The sequence below is a fragment of the Bos mutus genome, chromosome 4 (assembly GCF_027580195.1).
Source record: "Bos mutus isolate GX-2022 chromosome 4, NWIPB_WYAK_1.1, whole genome shotgun sequence".
Classification (NCBI taxonomy): Eukaryota; Metazoa; Chordata; class Mammalia; order Artiodactyla; family Bovidae; genus Bos; species Bos mutus.
In genome coordinates this window covers 109,090,273-109,115,042 of record NC_091620.1, presented here as the reverse complement: position 1 = coordinate 109,115,042, position 24,770 = coordinate 109,090,273, and the positions used below count along the sequence as shown (strand labels likewise).

The 24,770-nt window shown below is 39.8% G+C and overlaps 1 protein-coding gene across 5 annotated transcripts in view; it reads left to right on the top strand.

Moving 5' to 3' along the window:
- Window positions 1-24,770, top strand: part of AKAP9 (A-kinase anchoring protein 9) — a 166,543-nt gene extending 141,773 nt beyond the window's left edge. For 3 of the 5 annotated variants that reach the window (XM_070369878.1, XM_070369876.1, XM_070369879.1), the window contains 18 exons: window positions 70-558; window positions 995-1,058; window positions 1,144-1,265; window positions 1,818-2,009; window positions 2,285-2,473; window positions 4,988-5,132; window positions 10,275-10,494; window positions 11,631-11,781; window positions 13,138-13,806; window positions 14,021-14,226; window positions 14,529-14,634; window positions 16,079-16,261; window positions 17,514-17,714; window positions 18,553-18,785; window positions 20,607-20,692; window positions 22,041-22,170; window positions 22,996-23,135; window positions 24,235-24,770. In XM_070369878.1, coding sequence (XP_070225979.1) covers window positions 70-558; window positions 995-1,058; window positions 1,144-1,265; window positions 1,818-2,009; window positions 2,285-2,473; window positions 4,988-5,132; window positions 10,275-10,494; window positions 11,631-11,781; window positions 13,138-13,806; window positions 14,021-14,226; window positions 14,529-14,634; window positions 16,079-16,261; window positions 17,514-17,714; window positions 18,553-18,785; window positions 20,607-20,692; window positions 22,041-22,170; window positions 22,996-23,135; window positions 24,235-24,269 — 3,561 coding nt within the window. In that variant the 3' untranslated portion in view covers window positions 24,270-24,770. Of the gene's footprint in view, window positions 1-69; window positions 559-994; window positions 1,059-1,143; window positions 1,266-1,817; window positions 2,010-2,284; window positions 2,474-4,987; window positions 5,133-10,274; window positions 10,495-11,630; window positions 11,782-13,137; window positions 13,807-14,020; window positions 14,227-14,528; window positions 14,635-16,078; window positions 16,262-17,513; window positions 17,715-18,552; window positions 18,786-20,606; window positions 20,693-22,019; window positions 22,171-22,995; window positions 23,136-24,234 lie in introns of all 5 variants that reach the window. The other 2 variants (XM_070369877.1, XM_070369875.1) reach the window with 1 other exon arrangement.

Below are 24,770 nucleotides of genomic sequence, written 5' to 3'. Positions count from 1 at the left end.
ACTCTCAACCCTAAATTCTACATGTGATATTTTTACCTGAATGTTCTAAACTGTTGTTTTATGTTTTAGGTAAAAGAAACATATACGGCATTTCTCCAGAAAGATTTAAGCCAAGTTAGGGATCAACTCAAAAAGGCAGAAGCAAAATTATCCTGCTTCTCAGAAAGAGAAAATAATACTGAGGTACAAGAAGATAGAAAGGTCTGCACATTAGAGCCACTTCCTATAAAAGTGGGTCAGAGCTCCGCATCCCAGACAGATGGGACCCTCAAGGTCAGCAGCAGCAATCAGACTCCACAAGTTCTTGTTAGAAATGCAGGAATCCAGACTGACTTAGGGAGGGAATGTTCATCAGAAGAAGTCACTGAAATAATTAATCAGTTTACTGAAAAGATTGAGCAGATGCAAGAACTACATGCTGCCGAAATCCTGGATATGGAATCCAGACACATTTCAGAAGCTGAAACCTTAAAGAGGGATCACTATGTCGCTGTCCAGTTGCTGACAGAGGAGTGTAGTACCTTGAAGGCGGTGATCCAGTGTCTGAGGTCTAAAGAGGTATTTGGTTTTCACAGTGTATTTTTTCAGCATTCTGTGGTTGTTGTTGTTTTTTTTTTTTTTCCCCAAAAAATTTCATGTTGTTAAGAGACAAATTTGGGGGCAATTTCTTCCTTATAATAAAACTACAATTTAAAATCTATCTTTTGTGTACAGTCAAATAGTAATGTCCCACAAAGCTCCGGTGCAGATTTAGAACCTGATGTTATCATTCCTTAATTTCTGTCTCTTATTGTAATATATTAAAATTAATGTCTCTTATTGTAATATCCTGAAGAAAAAAATTAAAGCCTTACTGTAAACCATGGATAGTTTTATTTATTGTGAAAGGTGTGACATATTTGTTTGACAGCATTACAAAAAAAGTGAAATGTTCATTGGACCTTTTTTTTTAATAAAGCAAAACATGTTTTATTTCTTTGTTTTCTCTGATTAGGGCTCCTCAATTCCTGGGTTAACACATTCTGATGCTTACCAAACTAGAGAAATATGTTCCAGTGGTAAGTTATATAAACTGGAATTTTTATAGTACTTACTTAAAAAAGTTTGTTTCTCTTTAATAGTCCATGGTTTTCTTTATTTTAGATTCTGGATCAGACTGGGGTCAGGGAATTTATCTTTCACAAAGTCAAGGATTTGACACGGCGTCGGAAGGCCAAGGAGAAGAAGGTGAAAGTTCAGGAGATTCATTTCCAAAGAAAATAAAGGTACTAAAAGACAGCCATCTTTCAGTAAAACTTAGCGAGTGTAGTTTCTATGTTGAACATAATAGTTTATTAGAAGTTAGTATAGAAGATCTTACTATATTAAGATCTCTCTGAAGAGAAAAATTCATAGCTAGAAGGAAACTTGTGGCTCTATTTAGTTTTATTTCTGTATTTTACAGATAATTAGAGTATATTTAATTGTATAAAGATTTTTAAAACTTTCCATTCCTAATATTTTTGTTTGCCAAATTATTAAAGCAGTCTCAGTCTAGAACCTATCTTCTACATATTTCTTTTGGTCAAATTAGTGCCTGATATAAATCCAAGAAGAGCACGTTAGATAAATAGAAAGAACCTAGGAGATGAGTGCCACGTAAGGGCATAGGCAGTCTTCTGGGATTGGTGTGCCCCTCTGGAGGAAGAAAGTGATGGCAGGCTGGTGTTTCCTTTCTGCAGTGGCTTTTCTAAATCTGTCTGGGATTCCTCTTTTCATGTCTGACTTGACAGTTTTTGAAAATGTCTTAATTCTGGCTTTTGTGTTGTGGCTTCTAGGGACTGCTGAGAGCTGTCCATAATGAAGGCATGCAGGTGCTCTCGCTCACTGAGTCTCCCTGTAGTGACGGAGAAGACCATTCTGCTCAGCAGACATCAGAGTCTTGGCTGGAAGAGAGAAGAGCTTACCTCAGTACAATCTCATCTCTTAAGGATTTAATTACCAAAATGCAAGTTCAAAGAGAAGCCAAGGTACTCAAAGACTATTGTGCATCTAAGTAGCTTTATATGATTTTTATCAATAATAAGGCACTTTGTTTGCCAAATTAACTGTTGTCTTTTATGATGTTTTTCACATAAATTTCTATGTATTGTTTTAATGCTCCAAGTTGCACACTTGAAAGTAAATTTGTATCCTCTTAGACTTGCAATGCTGATTCTGGTTAGCAGACAGATACCTTGAACAGATATCTAGAACAGTTCTTAGCTTATTTGAAAACTAACTTTTGTTTTTTGTACTCTGCCAGGTTTATGATAGTTCTCAACCTCATGAGAGCACCTCTGACTGGCGAGGTGAACTTCTGCTTGCTGTTCAGCAGGTTTTCTTAAAGGAGCGCAGTGTTTTCCTAGCCGCATTTCAGACCGAGCTGACAGCTCTAGGTACAGGAGATGCGGTTGGATTATTAAACTGTCTGGAACAGAGAATACAAGAACAGGTATCAAAATGAGACTGTAAGAAAAACTTTAAAACAAAGAATGCTTTTTAATAGTAATGAGAAAATGAGTTATTTATTAGTTGTTTATTAGAAATATTTATAGTTATTTATATAAAATGAGTTATTTATTAGTTTTAGAGTAAGTCTTAAGGTTAAAATTTTAACAGGAGCCACTAAGAATATTTAGGATAAAAAGTATTACTACAGATATTTTCTCTTATGTTAGAAAATAAGCAGGACTAAAAATTAATGAGTTAATCATCCAATTTGGGAAGTTAGAAAAAGAGTAACAAAATAAGTCTAAAGAAAACAGAAAGAATAAAATACCCTCAGTTCTCTTCATTTGCAGCAGTAAGACTGGTAAAGCTGTTGTGAATACCGAGCCATTGCCAGCAGGGAAAGCCTGTGAGTCCCTGGCGGTGACATTTTTGTCAAGCAGTCAATGTGTAATCTTGTTTTATGTGCATTTCTGTTTAAAGACACCCTGTTGATTATGTATTGTTGAATCTTTAACATTGAACTCATGGCCAGCTGCACTGTAACTTAAACAAAACTTTTCTAACACATGCATCTTCTCTGTCATGTGTCTTTCAGCCCTGTTGTGCTTAGGCATACTGGACAGTACTTCATGTCTGTGTTTGGGAACCATTTTAAACAGCAAAATCATCAGTAAAAAGCACAAATGTACCCAAAATATGGCACTAAAAGGATGACAGAAAGGACACTTGTTTACAGCATAAGAAATAAAAAGATGGCAAAATATCACCTTGCTCGATTTCCACTAGAAACATGTGAATGTGGCAGTTTTAATTTCTTGCCGCTCTATGCACATGTTTGAGAATGACTGTTAAGAGCATCACAAGTATTGAATTTAGGGTCACAGATAAATTTTCATGAGTAGACATTCTTAAATATGTAATCCACAAATAGGCCCAACTGTAATAAAGAAAAAAGAAATTAATGAAATGGATACACTGGTACAGTAGAGAGGATGAAAAGCTAAAAGTTGACTCTGAAAGGTAAATAAAATAGAGGCTTTTCTGGAGACTAAGTTAAGGAAAATGGTAAAACACCCTTTAAATTTTGGCCACAACATGAGGCTTGTGGGATTTTAGTTCTCCCACCAGGGATCAAGGGGCTTCCCCAGTGGCTGAGCAGGTAAAGAACCCTGCAGTACAGGAGACACAGGAGACGTGGGTTTGATCCCTGCATTGGAAAGACACCCCCTGGAGAAGGAAACCACAACTCACTGTACTAGTCTCGTCTGAAAAATCCCATGGACAGAGGAGACAGGTGGGCTACAGTCCAGAGGGTCTCAGAGAGTCAGCTAGACACAACTGAGCGACTAAGCGCACAGGCAGGCATGCCACGGATGGAACCGGCACCTCTGCAGTGGAGTGCAGAGTCTTCAGCGTGGGACACCAGCAAAGTCCCAAATGTGTTGATGTATGGCAGAACCAATACAATATTGTAAAGTAATTAGCCGCCAATTAAAATAAATAAATTTATATTTTTAAAAAGAGGAAAGTCCCAAATGTAATTTTAAAAATAATTATTTACAGTAGCATCAAATGGACAAATTCCTAAAAGTATACATACTACTAAAACTGATGAAAAAGTAGAAAATCTGAGTAGACATATAACAAAGAGTAAAATTCGTAGTTTTAAAACTTTTCACAAAGTAGGGCTCAGGATTAGATGGCTTCACGAGTGAATTCTCCCAAATGTTGAAAGACATAATACTAGTTCTTCACAAATTCTGGCAAAATAAAGAAGGAAACACTCGCCAGCTCATTCCATGAGGCCAGTATTGCTCTAACTCTAAAACCAGACAGAAATATCACAAGAAAAGAAATCTACAAACCAAATACCTAATGAGAATAGAACAGTCAGTGGGAAAATGGGCAGGTGTTAAAATATGTGCTCATGAAAGAAATAAAAGAGTATCCAATAAATATATGAAAAGATGCTCAAATAAAATGTGCTGTATTATTCATAGCAGGCAATACTACATGACACTGAAATGAGTGTGAAGTAGAGCCAGGATGGTTCACCAATGTATCCAGTGAAAAAAGCAAACATGAATACAGTATGATGCCATTTATATGAAGTTTTGAAACACGTAAAACAGAACTGTGTATATTTTAGGGGTGTGTGTATATGCAGTGTATTACACAGAGTGCATGAGAGTAGCACCAGACTTAGAACCTAGTTGTTTCTTGAGCAGATGGTGCAGAGGACCGTGTGTTCACGGAGTTGTGCCCGAGGGACTTCAGCTGTGTAGGGGCTATTTCTTGGGCTAAGTACATGCGTGTTTATTATATTACTCATTATATTTTATCGTGTGTTTAAAGACTTTTGAAATAAACGCAAAGACTAATAATCTGTAAAGTAAATCCTAATGATCAGGAAGAGAAAATTAGTAACTTTTCCCAAAATTTTAGCATGTCATACTTCTTCAGACTTCCTGGTTTGTTATTGTCTTTACAACCCTCTTGACTTTTTCTTTTACAGGGTATTGAATATCGAGCAGCTATGGAATGCCTCCAGAAAGCAGACAGAAGGAGTTTGTTAGCTGAAATTCAAGCACTGCATTCTCAAATGAGTATTAAGAAAACGACTCTGAAAAGAGAGCAAGAAATTGATCAGCCAAGCCAAGGTATGCTATAGGACAGGCTCATATGGTGACATAAATGGGTGAAAGAAACTGTTTCATTTTGTTTCTCTTGTTATTATTCAGTTAAAACACATTTCTTCTTTGTCACATTTTTTCCTCATTCTCCTATCAGTATGTTAATCTGCATTAATTACTCTAGGGATTAAAGAGGTCTCCAGTTTGTTTTAAGATATATGTATAAAAGATATATACACACACATGTATAATACTAAAAATATTTTTTAGAATTGAAATATATTTGTTTACATAGGGTTTTCTAGCCAGGCAAAAACTCATACTCAGCTTTGGGAATGAGATAAAAAATGCTCAGTTATGCTATGCCATCTAAGCTTATTGCTCCATCTTAAAAAAAAAAAAAAGCGATAGTTCTTGAAATTGGGAGGAGGTGGTGGTGGTGAATGCTAGTGGTAAAGAATCTGACTGCCAGTGCAGCAGACTTAAGAGACTCAGGTTCAGTCCCTGGGTCAGGAAGATCCCCTGGAGGAGGGCATGGCAACCCACTCCAGTATTCTTGCCTGGAGAATCCCATTGACAGCGGAGCCTGGAGGGCTACAGTTCATGAGGTCGCAAAGAGTCAGACATGATTTAAGTGACTTGGCACGTACGGCAGTGGTGGAAGTAAGGGGGTTATTGCTCAGTCGCAAGAGAAAAAATGCTGTGTGCGCCAAACAGGCTGGTAAGGACGTGCTTTAAAATAGCACAGGACTTTGCATTTATCTCCTATGGCTGAGTAAAAGTTCCCTAGTCGTGTCCAACTCTGTACCCCATGGACTGTGGCCCACCAGGCTCCTCTATTCTTGGGATTCTCCAGGCAAGAACACGTATGAAGTGGGTAACCGTTCCCTTCTCCAGGGGATCCTCCCAACCCAGGGATCAAACCCAAGTCTTCCACATTGCAGGCGGATTCTTTATCGTCTGAGCCAACAGGAAAGCCCTTTATCTTCTACAGAAGTTGAAATTGACTTCAGCTAGCTATGTGTGGAGAGAGAATGATGGTAACTCTTACAGAATACTTCAGTCCAAGAGACAGCAATTTTCTGACATATAAACAGATTGTTGTTATTTAGTTGCTGTCCAACTCTTTTGCGACCACATATGCTATAACTCATCAGGCTCCTCTGTCCATGGGATTTTCCAGACAAGAATATTGGGGTGGGTTGCCATTTCCTTCTCCAGGGGATTTTCCCGACCCAGGGATCAAACCCACATCTCCTGCATTGGCAGGCAGATTCTTTACCACTGAATCACCTGAGAAGCCCATATAAACAGATATATTTAATTTTAATTTAAAATGAGCAGGCATTGCCTTGATCAGGTTGTTTAGTTATTAAGCTCATTATCTTTCTTTGTTTTGAAGCTTTGTGTGAGGATAACCTAAAAGAAAAAGAACTCCTCAATGGAAATAACCATTTCTTTTTTAATACCTTTTTTGTATTTTTAAACTGTAACATATATATAGAAAATTACAAAATGCAGAAATATACAATATAAACACTATGAAATGAGTTCCTGTGGAAACCTCACCCGTATCAAGTGTTCCAGAAGTCTGCTTCTGCTCCTCTGTAGTGATATAGAACACATGTTCCTCTGTGGTACTCTAGAGGTAACCATTATCCTGAGTTTTTAACTGCCTTTTTACATATTCCTAAACCATGTAAGTTTAAAGTATTTCCTGCTCTTACACTTTATCACTCTGATAAATTTTTGTGTCTTATCTCTTTCACCTCTCTATGACATTCTTCTGCGTTACATTTATCTCTAGTTCATTTTTGTTACTATATAGAATTCCCTTGTGTGACTACTTCACAGTTTATATCAATTTATATATTCGTTCTGTGGTTAAACATTGAGGTTATTTCTACTTTCTGGCTGTTAAATTCAGTACTGTTCTGCACATGGTTATGCCGTGTTTCTGATGCATTCTTGCATGAGTCTTCTGGATACGTATATTGCTAGGTCATAAAATGTATATATTCAGATTTATTAGATAATGCCCGACTCTTTACCAACACGGTCATATCAGTTTGTGCACTTTCTAGCAGTATAGCTCTAGAAAGTTCTGTTGCTTCCCATTTTTGCCAAAAGTTGATGATGTCAGCCCTTGATTGCCCGTCTAGTGGGTATGCAGTGGATTGCTATTATGGTTTTAATTTACATTTCTCTAAGTTTGTCATATGATTATTGGCTAGCTGGATTTGTGCTATTGTGATATGCTTGTTCAGATCTTTTCTTCACTTTTCAAGAGGAGTATCTGTTCATTAGAGCTGATTTCTCTCAAAATCATTAGAAATTAAAGTGAGATCTGAATTTTCATCATGTGTAGAAAGGATACATCTTTGTTTTCATTTTGGTTTAATATAAAGGTAGAAACACCCATCAGATCAGATCAGATCAGATCAGTGGCTCAGTCGTGTCTGACCCTTCGCGACCCCATGAATCGCAGCACGCCAGGCCTCCCTGTCCATCACCAACTCCTGGAGTTCACTCAGACTCACGTCCATCGAGTCAGTGATGCCATCCAGCCATCTCATCCTCTGTTGTTCCCTTCTCCTTCTGCCCCCAATCCCCCCCAGCATCAGAGTCTTTTCCAGTGAGTCAACTCTTCGCATGAGGTGGCCAAAGTACTGGAGTTTCAGCTTTAGCATCATTCCTTCCAAAGAAATCCCAGGGCTGATCTCCTTCAGAATGGATTGGTTGGATCTCCTTGCAGTCCCAGGGACTCTCAGGAGTCTTCTCCAACACCACAGTTCAAAAGCATCAACTCTTCGGCGCTCAGCCTTCTTCACAGTCCAACTCTCACATCCATACATGACCACAGGAAAAACCATAGCCTTGACTAGACGAACCTCTGTTGGCAAAGTAATGTCTCTGCTTTTGAATATGCTATCTAGGTTGGTCATAACTTTCCTTCCAAGGAGTAAGCATCTTTTAATTTCATGGCTGCAGTCACCATCTGCAGTGATTTTGGAGCCCGGAAAAATAAAGTCGGACACTGTTTCCACTCTTTCCCCATCTATTTCCCATGAAGTGGTAGGACCAGATGCCATGATCTTCGTTTTCTGAATGTTGAGCTTTAAGCCAACTTTTCCACTCTCCGCTTTCACTTTCATCAAGAGGCTTTTTAGTTCCTCTTCACTTTCTGCCATAAGGGTGGTGTCATCTGCATATCTGAGGCTATTGATATTTCTCCCGGCAATCTTGATTCCAGCTTGTGCTTCTTCCAGTCCAGCGTTTCTCATGATGTACTCTGCATATAAGTTTAATAAACAGGGTGACAATATACAGCCTTGATGTACTCCTTTTCCTATTTGGAACCAGTCTGTTGTTCCATGTCCAGTTCTAACTGTTGCTTCCTGACCTGCATACACATTTCTCAAGAAGCAGATCAGGTGTTCTGATATTCCCATCTCTTTCAGAATTTTCCACAGTTTATTGTGATCCACACAGTCAAAGGCTTTGGCATAGTCAATAAAGCAGAAATAGATGTTTTTCTGGAACTCTCTTGCTTTTTTCCATGATCCAGCGGATGTTGGCAATTTGATCTCTGGTTCCTCTGCCTTTTCTAAAACCAGCTTGAACATCAGGAAGTTCACGGTTCACATATTGCTGAAGCCTGGCTTGGAGAATTTTGAGCATTACTTTACTAGTGTGTGAGATGAGTGCAGTTGTGCGGTAGTTTGAGCATTCTTTGGCATTGCCTTTGCCTATTTTGAAATTTATATCAGTCTCATATTTGTCATCGAAAAGCTGAAGAATTTAAATATCTTAAAATATTTTAGATAAAATAGGTGTAGTAAGGCCGCAAATTAAATATATTCCTTATGTTTAGACATAGGATTAATTGAAGATTATTTTTAGAGAATTTATTGCTATTACTTCATTTAAATAAATAGAACCCCGTTGAAAGCTTAGTTACTATCACATATATACATATTTATATATATAAATCCTGAGACTCTACTCCCTAAGAAATAGTTTCAAAAGCTTAAATAACATGAATAGTCTAAAGTCAATGTTAATCCTATCTCCTGACACCAGTAATATGACTTCTAATAGGAACTGATGAGCTTCAAGTTAAAAATACACTTACGGTAGGGCTTCCCCTGTGGCTCAGCGGTAAGAAATCTGCCTGCCAGTACAGGGAACGCAGGTTTGATACCTGGTCCAGGAAGATCCCACGTGCCTCAGAGCAGCTAAGCCTGTGTGCTCTGGAAACTGGGAGCACGGTGACTGAAGCCCCCGAGCCTAGAGACCGTGCTCTGCAACAAGAGAAACCACAGCAATGAGAAACCTGAGCACCACACCCAGAGAAAAGGGCTGCACAGCAACAGAGACCCAGCACAGCCAAAATAAATAAAAATACATTTATGGTAGAGCAGAGAAGCAAAAAACAGAGTAAAAATCACCCTGGAATCTCCTAAATCCTAAAATAAATGACTGTTAACACCCAGGAAATATGTCTTCAGACCTTTTCGTTGTGTATATGTACATAAGTTTATATTTTTTATAAAGATGGATCCTGATAAATATTTCATGACCTTTTTTTTCACTTGGAGATTTAAATATTTTATTTTGTTTTCTTGCAATACACATGTAGCAAGGATTTGGTCTGTTTTTAAAGACAAAACCATGATCCAGATTGGCCTTTGGACTTCCCCCTTCTGTTATAATGAAGTTCCTAGGGACTTCTGTGGAGGAGGGCTGAACAAAGCCAGCAGGCGTTGCTGATTATTGTAATCGGAATCACCAGTACTTTGGCTGTCAGAAACTTGGAATTTTTTTGTGTGAGCTATCGAAATTCTTAATGAACAGATACAAGTTCCTATTTATGGTATTAAGGGAACTTTTTTTGTTTATTTCAAGTCTTATATCCAGTAATGAATTCTGTTAAACTTTTATCATCCTTATATGTTCATAGTTCTGAAATCTTGAGGATTTAGCACTATGAGGAAAATCTACATATTCATCTATTTATATAAATTGCTAACTTCACAGGCTGTAATCATTCCACATTTGCTTTGTAGTAATCTCCTAAGTAACACGTCTGTTATTGTCAACAGAATATTTATAAACGAAGTACCAGTTGCTGGATCATATTCTAAATACTAACATTTTTTCATGTAGAACCCTTCGACTATAATATGCAGCAGAAGCAGTCTCAAATGCTAGAGGTGCAGGTGGAGCTCGGCAGCGTGAAAGACAGAGCAACAGAGCTGCAGGAGCAACTGAGCTCTGAGAAAATGGTGGTTTCCGAACTGAAAAGTGAGCTTGCACGGACTAAACTCGAACTAGAAGCAACACTGAAGGCCCAGCATAAGCACCTCAAGGAATTAGAGGCATTCAGGTGTGCCACACTGCTTGACTGTAAACCTGTATTAGTGAAAAGTGAAGTCGCTCAGTCGTGTCCAACTCTCTGCGACCCCATGGACTATAGCCGACTAGGCTCCTCTGTCCGTGGGATTTCCCAGGCAAGAGTACCGGAGTGGGTTGCCATTTCCTTCTCCAGGGGATCTTCCCAACCCCGGGATCGAACCCAGGTCTCCTGCATTGCAGGCAGATGCTTTACCATCTGAGCCACGAGGGAAGCCATTAAAGTGAAGGACTTCATTATTACTGAAGGACTTGGAATAATTTTGTCACAGACACTGTGCAGATCTTACAAAAATATGACATTATATATGATGTTTAAATAACATGAAGCTGTTATTTATACAAAAAACTACAGCGGAAAGGAAACACTAAAGATTTTTCTAAATGATAAACTGAGGATTAGGTATTGGCATATTCTCTCCATGGCTTCAGTTCTGTTTGAGACTGTTGTTGGTTGTTGTATAAGACACATAAATTTGTTGTATAAGATACATAAATTTGACCTTCATTTTACCATCAAGTAATGTGAAATGATATTTATGATCTCAATGGAATTCATGGTCTAGTTAGGTAAAATATGCAAAATTTTAGAAAGATAATGCTTTTAAAAAGGATAAATTTGTTGATGTAAATACTGTGATATTCTGCTTGCCACGGGCACATTATAAGTATAGTCATTATTTTGAACATTTTCACACACACACACAAATGATTATTACGTTCAGTAAAAGTTAATGGAAATCCTTATTCTATTCCAAACATTAAATTGTTTACGATGGTAAATAATAATTAATAGTTGTATTACTAGAAACAGTTAATTGGAAGTGAACCACAGTGAAAAATCTTGAATCTTGATATGGTATATATTTTTCTATTAGTTTATAATGTGGAGAAGGCAATGGCACCCCACTCCAGTACCCTTGCCTGGAAAATCCCATGGGCGGAGGGGCCTGGTGGGCATAGTCCACAGGGCCGCACAGAATCCGACACGACCGAGCGACTTCACTTCACTTACAGTATGCCACCACGTTTCCGTGGATGCTGTTCTCTCTCTCTCAATAGATACTTGGTCAGAGTAGTTTTATGACAGTTCATTTGTCTCTGATTTAGGTTGGAAGTTAAAGATAAAACAGAGGAAGTTCATTTGCTTAATGACACGTTAGCCAGTGAACAGAAGAAATCCAGAGAGCTCCAGTGGGCTTTAGAGAAAGAGAAAGCCAAGCAGGGACGCAGTGAAGAACGGGACAAAGAAGAACTTGAGGTACTGTTTTCTTTATCTTTAAATGTCTGTGGAAGAATCCGCAGTGATAGAAGAGAAACGTTCCTCTTCCTGCGGTGTCTGCCTTACACTCTTCATCAGGTGAAATAAATTGTTCACTATGTGTTGAATATTCTTACGGTGTTATCTAAAGTATTAGTAGAAATTGCTAATGGTATGATCCTTTTTTTCTTCTGCATGCAAGGATGCATAGAGACTCTTCTGCTACAGCATGTGTTTTAGGAATTTGAATTCGCGTATATACAATTTGATAAACACGGCAGTTGTATCTTTTTAGCCCAGAAGTGGTTTCAGTTCCTGTTTCTCCTAGGAAAGGAGAGCAGTGGTGCTTTTCTGGTAGCAAGAGCCCTTGCTACTGTATGTTATGAAAACTTACAGTGAGGCCCTTGATGCTGGGCTCACTCCCAGAGAGGCACACCCCAGCCTCGCACAGCTCACAGCAGGTCATACTACATGCAGTGCCATTTGCAGAGTTCTCCTTGAGCCCTTCTGTCTGTGTAAGCCCAGTACTTGCTAGCTCTGTGCTAAAAAAAACTATGCAGCCAGAATTGCTCTGTGCGCAGTGACTCAGTTAAACTGTTCACGAGCCCATCGGCTATAGCCTGCCAGGCTCATCTGTCCGTGTGATTTCCCTGGGAAGAATACTGGAGTGCGTTGCCATTTCCTACTCCAGGGATCTTCTGACCCAGGAATCAGACCCACGTCTCTTGTGTCTCCTGCATTGGCAGGCAGATCCTTTACCACTAGCGCCACCTGGGAAGCCCAACCAGAATTTCTACCCTGCTACATTTGGGTTTTGTTTTTTTTTCTAAGGTCCACCATGGTAGCCACTAGGCATTGTGAGCTTTCTGCCTAGCAAGGACATGTTATTTCTTCAGTTATCAATATTTTTTATCATCACAGATGTTTATAGATTTTGAGTAGTTTGTCCCCCTGCCTTCTCCATAAGCCCAATTATTTTAAGTTATGTAGTAATATATGGGAAAATTCAAGGAGTTTCAGGAACTCCCATCACATTATATGATAAATACTTTTATTTTTAAAGATTATTAATCTGCTGAATATTCCTTAAGTAGATATGATTAATGTTGGGAGAGAAAGTGTTATTTAGCTTAACTCTCTTTTGCTGATATTCTTTGATGAACATCAACTGGCTGCCCAAATAATTTTACACTCTAACTACTGAAAATATAAGTTAGCAAAATGGTCATCAGTTCTTTTACCAAATACTACCAACTTAGTATTAATAAAAGCACAATGGGCACAATTGTATACTTATGAATTATTTTTGCCAATATTAACATGAACAAATTCTCAAATTCAACTTTCTCCTACAAGGATCTGAAGTTTTCACTTGAGGGTCAGAAACAAAGAAATATCCAACTGAGTCAACTTTTGGAACAACAGAAACAGCAACTGAATGAATCACATCAGAAGATAGAATCACAAAGAGCGCTGCACGAGGCCCAGCTAGCTGAAGAACGAGGCCGCAACCTGGAGCTCCAGGTACTTCTTGAATCTGAGAAGGTTCGGATTCGGGAAATGACTAGTACCCTGGATCAGGAGCGGGAGTTACATGCACAGCTGCAGAGCAGCGATGATAGTGGGCAGCCCCGGCCATCCTTACCCTCAGAGGACCTCCTTAAAGAGCTTCAAAAACAGCTAGAGGAGAAACACAGTCGTATCGTAGAACTGTTAAATGAGACTGAGAAATATAAACTGGATTCTTTGCAAACAAGACAGCAAATGGAAAAGGATAGGCAGGTTCACAGAAAGACACTGCAGACAGAACAGGAGGCCAACACAGAGGGACAAAAGAAAATGCACGAGCTTCAGTCCAAGGTGGAAGATCTTCAGCGCCAGCTGGAAGAGAAAAGGCAGCAAGTTTATAAGCTAGACCTGGAAGGAAAACGACTGCAAGGAATTATGCAGGAATTCCAGAAGCAAGAACTAGAACGAGAAGAAGAACGAGAAAGTAGAAGAATTCTGTATCAGAATCTTAATGAGGTAAATTGACATTTTGTTTTAAAATATCTTTTAGAAGAATATTGCAGTCCTGTGATCATATAATTTTGATACTGGATTAAATGATGTACAATCATTTAAAAATCTATAGAAGTTTATTTGGAATATAAACAGTAATTGTGTTCTCTTAAGAAAGAATGTGATGTGCTATTTGTGGTACAATTTTCGTTTTTCTTTTTCTGTCCAAAATTTCTAGCCAACCGCTTGGAGTTTAACCAATGATCGAACCAGAAATTGGGTTCTTCAGCAGAAAATGGGAGAGACAAAGGAATCAAGCTATCCTAAAATGATCGAAATGAACGGAGGAGGAACTGGCTATCATCATGAATTGGAAATAATCAGACAAAAACTTCAGTGTGTGGCTTCAAAACTACAACATCTAGCCCAGAAAGCCTCCAACAGGTTAGAATTTTCTGCCTAACTTTTAGAAATGGCATTCTTAGGCAGGCTGGGCAGTCTGTCCCTCAGTAGTAGCTAGAGAAGTTTTAAAGTTAATGCATGTTTACATTAGAAGGTTATCTTTAACAGAACTCACAGACCTGAAAACAATCCTCCTAACACCCTGACTCAGGCAAAGAGAACAATTAATGTAAAGGAGGAAAAAGAGGTGAAGTGGTGTCACCTGACCTGTAATGTTTGTGTTAGTAACACTGCTCCTTGAGTTGATACGTTTTGACTTTTTGCCCTTTTTTTCTTTTTTGAAGACTACAGTTTGAAACAGCAGATGATGAAGATTTTGTTTGGGTTCAGGAAAATATTGACAGAATTATTTTACAACTACAAAAATTAACTGGCCAGCCAGGAGAAGAGGTAAGACTTTTTAAAAACACTTTTTAAAGTATCGAGAGCAAAGCTATAGAAATTACATGAATCATTTGATACTGGCACTGCATTTTCTAAAAAAGTTTTATCGTTTCATTTATTTAAAATATTAGTAATGTTTGCCTTACCACAACAGAAAATAGTGAAAGTTTGAGGGGAAGCAATATTATCATTATTGAAAAATTTTGCTGGCCTCTTACTTACGTTATGAAGAGCTTCTCGCAGCAGGAGTCTGCCTTTACCCACACCGCTCGGTGAGACCACGCTCGTGATGCTGCCACTGTGCTCAGTTCACTCATGTGGCAAATCTGTTCAGTCCCTGTAGTTCTTGGCTTTTTTGTAACATTTGATACTTTTGACCTCTTCCATTTAAAATACCCTCTTTCCTTACCTTTTGTGGGAATATTCTCTCATTTCTTCCATTTCTTTTGTCATTCACCTTCAAGAGTTCCTCTTCTTCCTATGCTCGTCCATTGTTTTCCTCTTACTGTGAAAGCTCATTCATTCCCTAAGCCTGAATTCTCAGTAGACTTAATTATTGAACAAATACTTATATTGGGCACCTACTACGTGCCAGGTACTGTACTGGGTTCTGAGGCTACGGTCCTGCCCTTATGTGGCTTATCTTCTTGTGGACTGTGGTTCTAGTCTAGACCTTTGTCCTGTGTTCCAGGTTGATATTTTCAGTTATTTATGCAACACCTTTCCTTAGGGAAACATACCCCGCGGTGACACCTTTAGGAACCTCACAGGCATAGACCAGACTGAGCATCGTCTTCCTTTCTTCCTTCTGGCCCTGATCCCACATTTCTGGTCATGGTATCGCCCAGTGTACAGTTGAAAGTCAGCACAGATCACTTTCCTTTGCTCTTACGTGCACCCCCTGGCAGTCACTAGGGTCTGTGCCTTCTGGCTCGTAAATGTCTGTCCCTGTGCCTTCGGTCATTGCCTGCATTCAGGCCTTCAGCATTCCTCACCTAGACTGTGGGCAATAACTTCCTGATGTCGCAGCTTGGCGCCACAATCTTTCTTCTCTAATATACTTTACTTTGCAGAGTACTGTCGAAGGACTCTTTGTCACACATAAATTTGTTTATGGCATGCTCCAGCCTCAAGCCTTTCATTGCTCTTCACTACTACATTTAGGTCTGTCATCTGTATAATGAAAGCAGGCTTTACGGTTAGCCTTAATAAGCATGTCTGTAACTTCTTAAAGGTAACATACTCACTCAAGCCTTGTATCTTTGTACTTGCTGTTGTAATCACTTAATATGCCCTTCTTTCCTCCCTGGTGAAGTCCTGGTTATTACTTTAAGACTCAGCACAAGCCATGGTTCTTCATGAAGTCTGTTGTTCTCAGTGAGTTCACATTTTATATGCATTATTCATAAACATTTGTGCTCGTATGACCTTACGCTGTTTTGTCTTTTAGCCTACCTTAATGTCCCCAGGTACTTCTTGTGGCTCATTAACTGAAAGACTACTAAGACAAAACACTGAGCTGACGGGACATATCAGCCAACTGACTGAAGAAAAGAATGATTTAAGAAACATGATTATGAAGCTGGAGGAGCAAATCAGGTGGCATCGACAGGCAGGAACTGGCAGAGATTACGTACGTCTGTTTTTATCATGGCTGCATACTTAGCATCTGATGTGTAGTAGCATCATTAGAAAATTGGATGGGAACCATAGTAGCTGTTTATTTATTGATTGATTGGGAATCTTTTCTGCCAGATTCTGGGTTTTGTATGTTCAGAATGTCTAATCCATACCCAGCCTTGCACATGAGAAAACTGAGGTCAGTAGTCAAACCAAGACACATTGATCTTCAAAGCCGAGTAACTCCCTACCTGTGGGCCAGTTGCAGACACACGTGAAGAAGTGTTCAAATGTGTGTTCTGCCTGTTCTTCTCGATAATTTATCACTCGTTGTGTTCACAACTCAAGTGAAAATGCTATTAAATTGTGGATTTCAGTCTTAATAAACTACTTCGGGAGTTTATTTACATTTTTCCCTTTTAAAAACTATAAAATAACTAAACTGTCAGCTCTGTTACCATCAGTATGAAGACAGGAAAGACCTGTAAGACTGGCTTTGTGGTCAGACACACGGTAACACATCCACACAGCTTCTGCAGAGACCCGCTTCCCTGTGTACATGCTGGCTTCCCCCCCTTTTCCAGTGCACTGCTTTTGGAACAGGCTCAGCATTTGGACCCAGATGGTCCATTTTGAAAGTCTACCCCCAAAAAACAATGGAAAGAATTCCCTGGCGGTCCAGTGGTTAGGCCTCAGTGCTTTCACTGCCATGGCCCAGGTTCAGTGCCTGGTCAGGAAACTTAAGATCTCTCAAGCCCTATGGCGCAGCCAAAACAAAAGACTATCGACTTTTTTAGTTGAATGCTCTACTAATCTAAACTAACTAATCTAAACATGGGTCCGGGCTTTCATAGGGACTTTTAGTTGTAAAGTTAATCTCCTCAACAAGGCCATAAACTTAAAAGTTAATGTTGTCCTATTAGTCGCTCTGTCGAGTTCAACTCTTTGCCACCCCTTGGACCATAGCCCTCCAAGCTCCTCTGTCCATGGGATTCTCCAGGCAAAAATACTGCAGTTGCCATTCCTGTCTCAGGGGATCTTCCTGACTCAGGGATTGAACCCAGATCTCCAGCATTGCAGGCATATTCTTTACCATCCGAGCCTCCTAATGTCAGTTGAGATTGGCTTTGAACTTCTCCATCTGAGGTTGGAAAGCTGAATACTACTCTATATCTCCCATAGGGATACATTTAATAAGTTAAATTCAGACTTTTCTTCAGAGACTTGTTCTTTAAAATCACATAAGTAGGCTCTGGCCTCTGCAGTCTTCTAGGTTTTCACTCAGTGGTGGCCCCAACATTGAAGCCATCATCACCTCAGAAAAAGAAGTCTGGAACAGAGAAAAACTGGCTCTCCAGAAATCCTTGAAGAGGGCAGAAGCTGAAGTGTACAAACTCAAAGCCGAGCTGAGGAACGAAGCTCTACTTCAGAATCTGAGCCCTGATTCCGAGCATGCTGCTATAAAGGTAGGAGACATCCTCCAGCTAACATACAACAGAGTCGGTCCTCTGCTCTTGCCTTATTTCATCTCTCACTAACCCTAATGGTCAGACTAAAGAATTTGAGGTCACACTGAGGTGGTTTCTCCGGGTGTCTCAGTCTGTCATGAATGAGGTCTCTAGCTAGTCACAAAAAAACTGTGGTAAAGTATGCCAGGATTGGGACCAGGTTAAGCTCACAGAGGTCACAGAAGCAGCCCCCTGGGCTCATGGTCCCCATTCCTACAGTCTCATCCCTAATAAACCAACAGAAAGTTAGCTTTTCAATTCCGTATAGAAGCTCTGCTACTGTCAATATTAGAGGATCATGCTCTGTAATGGTAAGCCCTCTAAATAGCGTCTCTTATGACTTATAATGAATACTGTATTAATAGTACAACTACCTTAAGCAGTTAACTTAAAATCCAAAAAAAGAAAACGTTTGTAATATTTATTCCAACTATGGCATGAATGTAAGTTTATGACTCTTAAAGAGATAGAAAATATTAACATTGAAAAAGTTAAATGTGATGATAATAATAAAAGTAGCTCTGTACTATTATACTCTATACTGTAAAAGCTTTATACTATTTTTGGCTAAGACAAAAATATTTGCGTTAACTATGATTAATAGGAGCTAAAATTCATTGACTAAATGGAAGTGGAAGTATCAAGGTCTAGCTTTACTTTCCACTTTGCTGGTAAAATAGAAAACAGCGATGAGGTACCAGCCGTTCTACTCCTGCTACTAAAAATAAAGTCTAGATTATCTTCCCCTGCAGAAGGGTTTGAATAATGTCTTTCTGTTTTTCTTCCCTTTAAACAGAGAATTTATGGCAAATACCTGAGGGCAGAAAGCTTTCGGAAAGCTCTCATTTATCAGAAGAAATACCTGCTCCTGTTACTGGGTGGGTTCCAGGAGTGTGAGGAGGCCACCCTGGCCCTGCTGGCCCGCATGGGGGGACAGCCGGCCTTCACAGACCTGGAGGTGATCACCAACCGACCAAAGGGCTTCACCAGGTTTCGGTCAGCCGTCAGAGTGTCCATGGCGATTTCCAGGTGAGGTACTCGAAAGAAAAGGCATTGAGTAGAATGCATTCTGAGAAACTGAGTTATTTTTAGTCCTCTCTCTCTGCTCTGCCTCCTGCACCCCGTAGTCATCCAGTAGGAGTCACTTGACGTCACTGAAACACGCCTCCCTCTGTGCAGGTTTTCATTCTCTAGTCAGGGAGGGGAACTTCACATCATACCGGACAGACCCTACGGAAAGGGCCCTCCCAGAGGCAGCCAGCCAGTGACTCAGCTGGAATATCTGGTCTGGGTGGTCCCTCTCTCTTTTTTTTTTTTAATCTAAATAAGCCCATGAACTAGTTCAGACATATAAAAAAAAGAGATCATAAGGGAGAAAAATGCTTTTTGAAAAGTTACCTCGGCTGACATAGCTTCGTTTTCTTCACTACTACCACAGCCCCTCCAGCAGCCCAGCTGTAGAAATCCCTGGCCTGAGTGTGTGTTGGGCTCTGCTGGGGCGTTTGCTGCTCCTTTTTGGCCTTCCAAGCTAGATACTGCCATGCTCACTCTGTATGTGGCTGAAATGGAGCCAGGAATCTGACTCCCTTGACGACACAGCCTCCTGCCGCCCTCTCACCTGGCTAGATGCACCCAGACACCTCGATGCTTTGTCCTTGCTGCCCCTCCCTTTGCTTCTGTAGGCGGCAGACAGTCTCAAAGGACTTTTTTTTTTTTAAGTACTGTCCAATCCCATTGTATTCAGGTTACTCGCAAGTACCTCAGAAGGCCACAGAGGCAGAATAAGAGGTGGTATTAGTGTTTTTGTGTGCTGGGGACCATGTGCTATCTTTCAGCTCCTCACTGCCCTTCTCAGCTGGCCTCCGCACTGCCAGGGCCTTACAGCCTGCAGACTGTGTCTCCCAGGTGGCTTCCTATCTGGTTCTGTCATTTCTCAGCACTGGTATAAGAATTAGAGGGTTGGAGAAAGCAAAGAGCTTTCCTTCCTTTCATTCCCTTCATCACCTGGTACAGCCTATCCAGGGTTAAGTGCTGGGAGGTGCGTTGACAAAGAAAAAAGACTTAATCCTCACTCACTCTCTCCCGGGGCAGAGCAGTATGCACGGCCCTCCAGACAGTAAGTGAGAGGTCACAGGAGTTAGCTGTTCATCTCGGTTTCAAGGACTCGGGAAGGCTCCTTGAGAGCCAGTTACCATTGAAGGACTTCACACTGTCACAGTCGTCTTCTTCTCTTGTATGTCCGTTGTATTTTAACCGTCCTAAAAACCAAGCCTTGAAACTAGTTGAAATAAGAAATCAAAACTGGTGCTCCATGAGCTCTTGGGGCCAGAATGGGGCAGGCAGCGATTTGCTACAGCTGGGTTGTGACATAGCCACCCCCGTCCCTTTTGAAGCCAGCACTGTATTTCATCCCTGACTGCACAGCCTCACTCTTCTTGCTTCCCCACTCACTCTCACTGCCAAATTAAGGGTCTTTCTGTTCTCTTTCCATCTCCTCTGCCCTTAGTCTCCATTCTTTCCTCCTCTTTTCATTTTTCCTCGCCCTTCCTTTGCCCATCCAGCTTCCCTTTTCTGTTATATTCGCTCTTCGTCTCTGTGTCCCATGCTCCTCTAAAGCCAGAACATGGTACTGGCAGCAGGAAACCTCTGCCTCATGGGAAAAGCCCTGCTCTGTTTCATTTAGTTTTATCATAAACCACGGGACATTGGCATAATATTAGCCACGTGATTATGTTGAAATTTGATCTGCATTAATATTTAAATGTATGACTTGAATTCTGTAGAAAGTGTGTGTCTATACTCTTTACACTATAGATGTTCTGTGAAATTTTCCATTGGAATCTCTTTTAGAATGAAATTTTTGGTTCGACGGTGGCATCGAGTCACAAGTTCTGGTTCCATCAATATTAACAGGGATGGCTTTGGATTGAATCCAGGTGAAGTCAAAATAGAATTTTTTCTTACGTTGGTGATTTCTCTAAAATTACTGCATATATAATAACCTTCCAAATAATGTGTTCTGGGACCTGTGTTGTCCAAAGACAGAGCCCTGATAACTAACAAAGCTGAGGACCTTGCTGTTCTGAAGAGTAGTAAAAGAGCTGATTTTTATGGCACACTTGGTTCACACTAGCCCGACTTTTTTCCATGTGTTCTCACAATTCTGTGATGTAAGCACAATTACAGATGAAAAACTGAAGCACAGAAAGCTTTTGTCATTTGCAACAAATTACCCAGTAGGGGATGGTGGCCCTACCTGTTGGCTCCAGAGCCCACTCTGTTCAACTGCATTTAAGGTTCTGGTTCGAGATAGGATTGCTCTTACTCTATTATGTGGAAGTTTCAATTTGAAGTTTTCACAATTTAGCAATATTAAACAGGTTTCTGGGTTTACCAATAGGTGATATAAAAGTTAAAATTCCTTCTCTCTATACTCAAACACTAGGGCTTCAGCATTTCAGGCAAAAGGAGGAGATGAGAAGCTGGGAAGCACACAGAGCTATAGACACACAGCATAACTGACATGTACTGGTAGTAAACCACCTTTTCCTCTTCTGTGCAGAGATAGAAGAAATATATTTGGTACTGTTCTAAATGAAGTGTTTTTGAAACATGCATCCCGGTGGCTCAGTGGTAAAGAATTTCCCTACTAACGCAGGAGACGCGAGTTCAATCCCTGGGTCAGGAAGATCCCCGGGGACGGGAATGGCAACCCCCTCCATTATTCTTGCCTGGAGAATTCCATGGACAGAGGAGCCTGGAGGGCTACAGTCCATAGGGTCACAAAGAGTCAGACATGACTGAGCACACACACATAGATCCTTATACTGAAACAGCTGAAATTTGAACCATAATGAATTCTGTGTTGTAAGTTAGTATGTCTTGGTTCCAGTTTTTTCCAATGAAAGTCAGCAGAACAGAGTGATAAAAGGACTTAATATTAACAGCATTAACAGTTTAATATTGTTAATCCACATTGCCTTTTCTCTCATAACATACACACTCAGACACTCCTCAGAGTAAGAAAATATTTTCTTAGAGCTATAGTTCCAGATTATCAGAAATTCTAATATTCAAAGGTTAAAAAAATAAGCTATACTATTGTTTCTCTAGCAATTTCTCTTGCTATTTCTGTAGCAAGAATAATTGAAAATGATTATAAATAGGAGATAGTGTAGTATAGTGCAGTATAGTCAGTCTTTTGAACCTTATCTGTTTTGTAGAAATTTTTCAAGGGCTTGGTATTTTTCTTTTCTTTACAAGGTACATTTTGGATTACTTTAGGTGCAGAAAAGACTGACACATTTTATCATTCTTCTGGCGGGCTGGAGCTTTATGGAGAACCGAGACATACTGCATACCGCTCAAGATCAGATCTGGACTATCCAAGGTCTCCTTTACCGTTTCAAAATAGGTAAGAGTTTGATAAAATCTATACCAGTGTTGTTATTGTTCAGTCACTAAGTCATGTCCAACTCTTTGTGACTTCATAGACTATAGCACACTAGGCTTCCCTGTCCTCCACTGTCTCCTGGAGTTTGCTCAAACTCATGTCCATTGAGTTGGTGATGCCAACCAACCATCTCGTCCTCTGCCACCCTCTTCTCCTGCTGCCCGCCCAATCTTTCTCAGCATCAGGGTCTTTTCCAGTGAGTCAGCTCTTTGCATCAGGTGGCCAAAGTATTGGTGCTTCAGCTTCAACATCAGTCCTTATTCTAGCAACAGAGAATGAAGGACACTGTTGGGGCTTTGCAATGAAATAGCTAAACATGTCTTTAGTTATATATTGTTTACATAATCTAATGCCCAGAACCAAAAAGAGTTTTTGAATTTGTAGCTGGTTTCCAGGGGTAAAGGAAACAGCGTTGATCACGTGTTACTCAGTGTATGCGCTGTGGCTAGACATTAAGAAGGCATTAACTAAAACTGCGGCTTTGGAATTACGAAAAAAATCTCCGAAGTTTGCAGGACAAGATGCATTTATACGTATGCAGCCTTCAGTGATGTTCTCGGCAGTAGCAGTTGTGCTGGGCATTCTTTTGATGACTTAGTGACTGCTTTGAATTTATTGACGAGTTTTTTCCTTAACACATGGCAGACTCAGAGGTGGGTGGATACATATAGATTGGGGAGTATACACGTGTTTTGCCTTTTGAGGGCAGGGGTGGAGGCAGGCTCATGAGTTACTTGCATTGTTTCTGGATAATTTGGATTCATCTTCATATTTTTAATCTCATAGGTACCCAGGCCTTCCAGCTGATTTAAACCCTGGTTCCTTAGCATGTTCTCAGCTTCAGAATTATGATCCTGACAGAGCCCTGACAGATTACATCACTCGGCTGGAGGCACTGCAAAGACGACTTGGAACTGTACAGTCAGGTACCCTCAGCTTAACCAAGTATTGGCAGCACCACAGTGCTAGATAGACCTGGAAATCTTTCTCTTTTTGAAATTCTTTGACTTTCCTCATTATTAATCAAGTTTTCTAGTTCAGTGCATGAGTTATCAGCTACCCTTTAGGAATTTAATACAAAACAGGATTTATCACCCTGGATCCCACTCTTCCCCCCAAAAATCCCTGCTCGTCTCATTGAGAAGATTAGGTGAGATGCACGATGAGCACCGATGTGCAGATACTCTGAAGCTTCCAGAGACTGCTGGAGGACTTGTTCCAAAGCAGTTGCTTCTGCGCATGCAGATAAGGCATAGGGAGGCGAGAGGAAGACACAGGTTCTGTAGTCACTTAGTGCGGCTATAATCTCTGTTCCGACCTTGTGCTTTTGTGTATGATCCGAGGAACCCATCCCGGTCCAAAGACTGTAAGGATGACCTTTTATTTCTCTTCAAAAACACACAAAAAATTTCATTCTTAGAAGTGGATTGTGAGAAAAACCTCTTTCCCTCTTTTCAGTTCATTCCTGATTCAAAGGTTTTAAATCACTTCAATTTAATGACCTTTAAGTCAACTTTCATACACACAGACACGCACATATTATACATATATATATATAACTATTATTAGAGACCCTTTTTTCTGCTATTCCTACAAAATAGATAGGACTCATCACCAGTTGTTTTTAGTAGTTTCTCTCTTCATACAAGAAATTGTCTAACTCAAACAACTTGTTGCTATAGGAAACTTTTATTATCATAGCTGGACTTTGTTGGTCTGAGCATCTAAATTTCACAAGATTTTGAAGAGTGAAATGTTCTATAGAACATTCAGCCCGCAGGGCACTTTACAGAAAATCTTAATGTTAATCTCACTTAGCATGTTACGGAGACAGATACAGATGCTTTTGAATATATATATTCAAAATTTCCTTTTAAAAAAATCAAGTTTGAATAAAACTTCTTTAGGAGAAAACAAAGCATTTTTTCTTAATGATAGGGAATAATCTTCTGCCCATCATGAACTAGTTAGTCTAAGTCACAATCTGATCTGAAATCATTGAACTATCCTGTTCCTGTCTTATAGGTTCAACTCAGTTTCATGCTGGCATGAGAAGATAATCCTTTGAAACATCATGAATTGATTTTAAACAGATTTCCTTTTGTAAATCAATGGTTCTTTTGTGCTTTTGTATTGTGGATATTCAATGGGACCAATGCGAACACAGCTTATGATTGTATACAAAGCCCTTGCCAGCACACGAAAACTGGAATTTGTACATATAAGCACTGTGTATGTATTCATGCACAATAATCATTCAATTACATGTATATTTGTGGAATGCTAATTTAAATGATTAAATTATAAACATTGTGTTATTTATCTAATGGGTGAAAAGATTAAACTTTTGGCATTATGATACAGTTGAATGTGTAGCTTGAGGTGTCCTGCACTTTTCTTATAAGGCTACTGAAGTTACATGTTTCTGCCTAATATATTTGCTACTGGTGATGAAGACAGATAATATCACTTGTAGAGACCTATTTTTGTATAATGGTAGAAGTTTTGAATTTTATGGGGTATTTTGTCAAGTACTGAAATAAAAATGACTTCACCGTTTT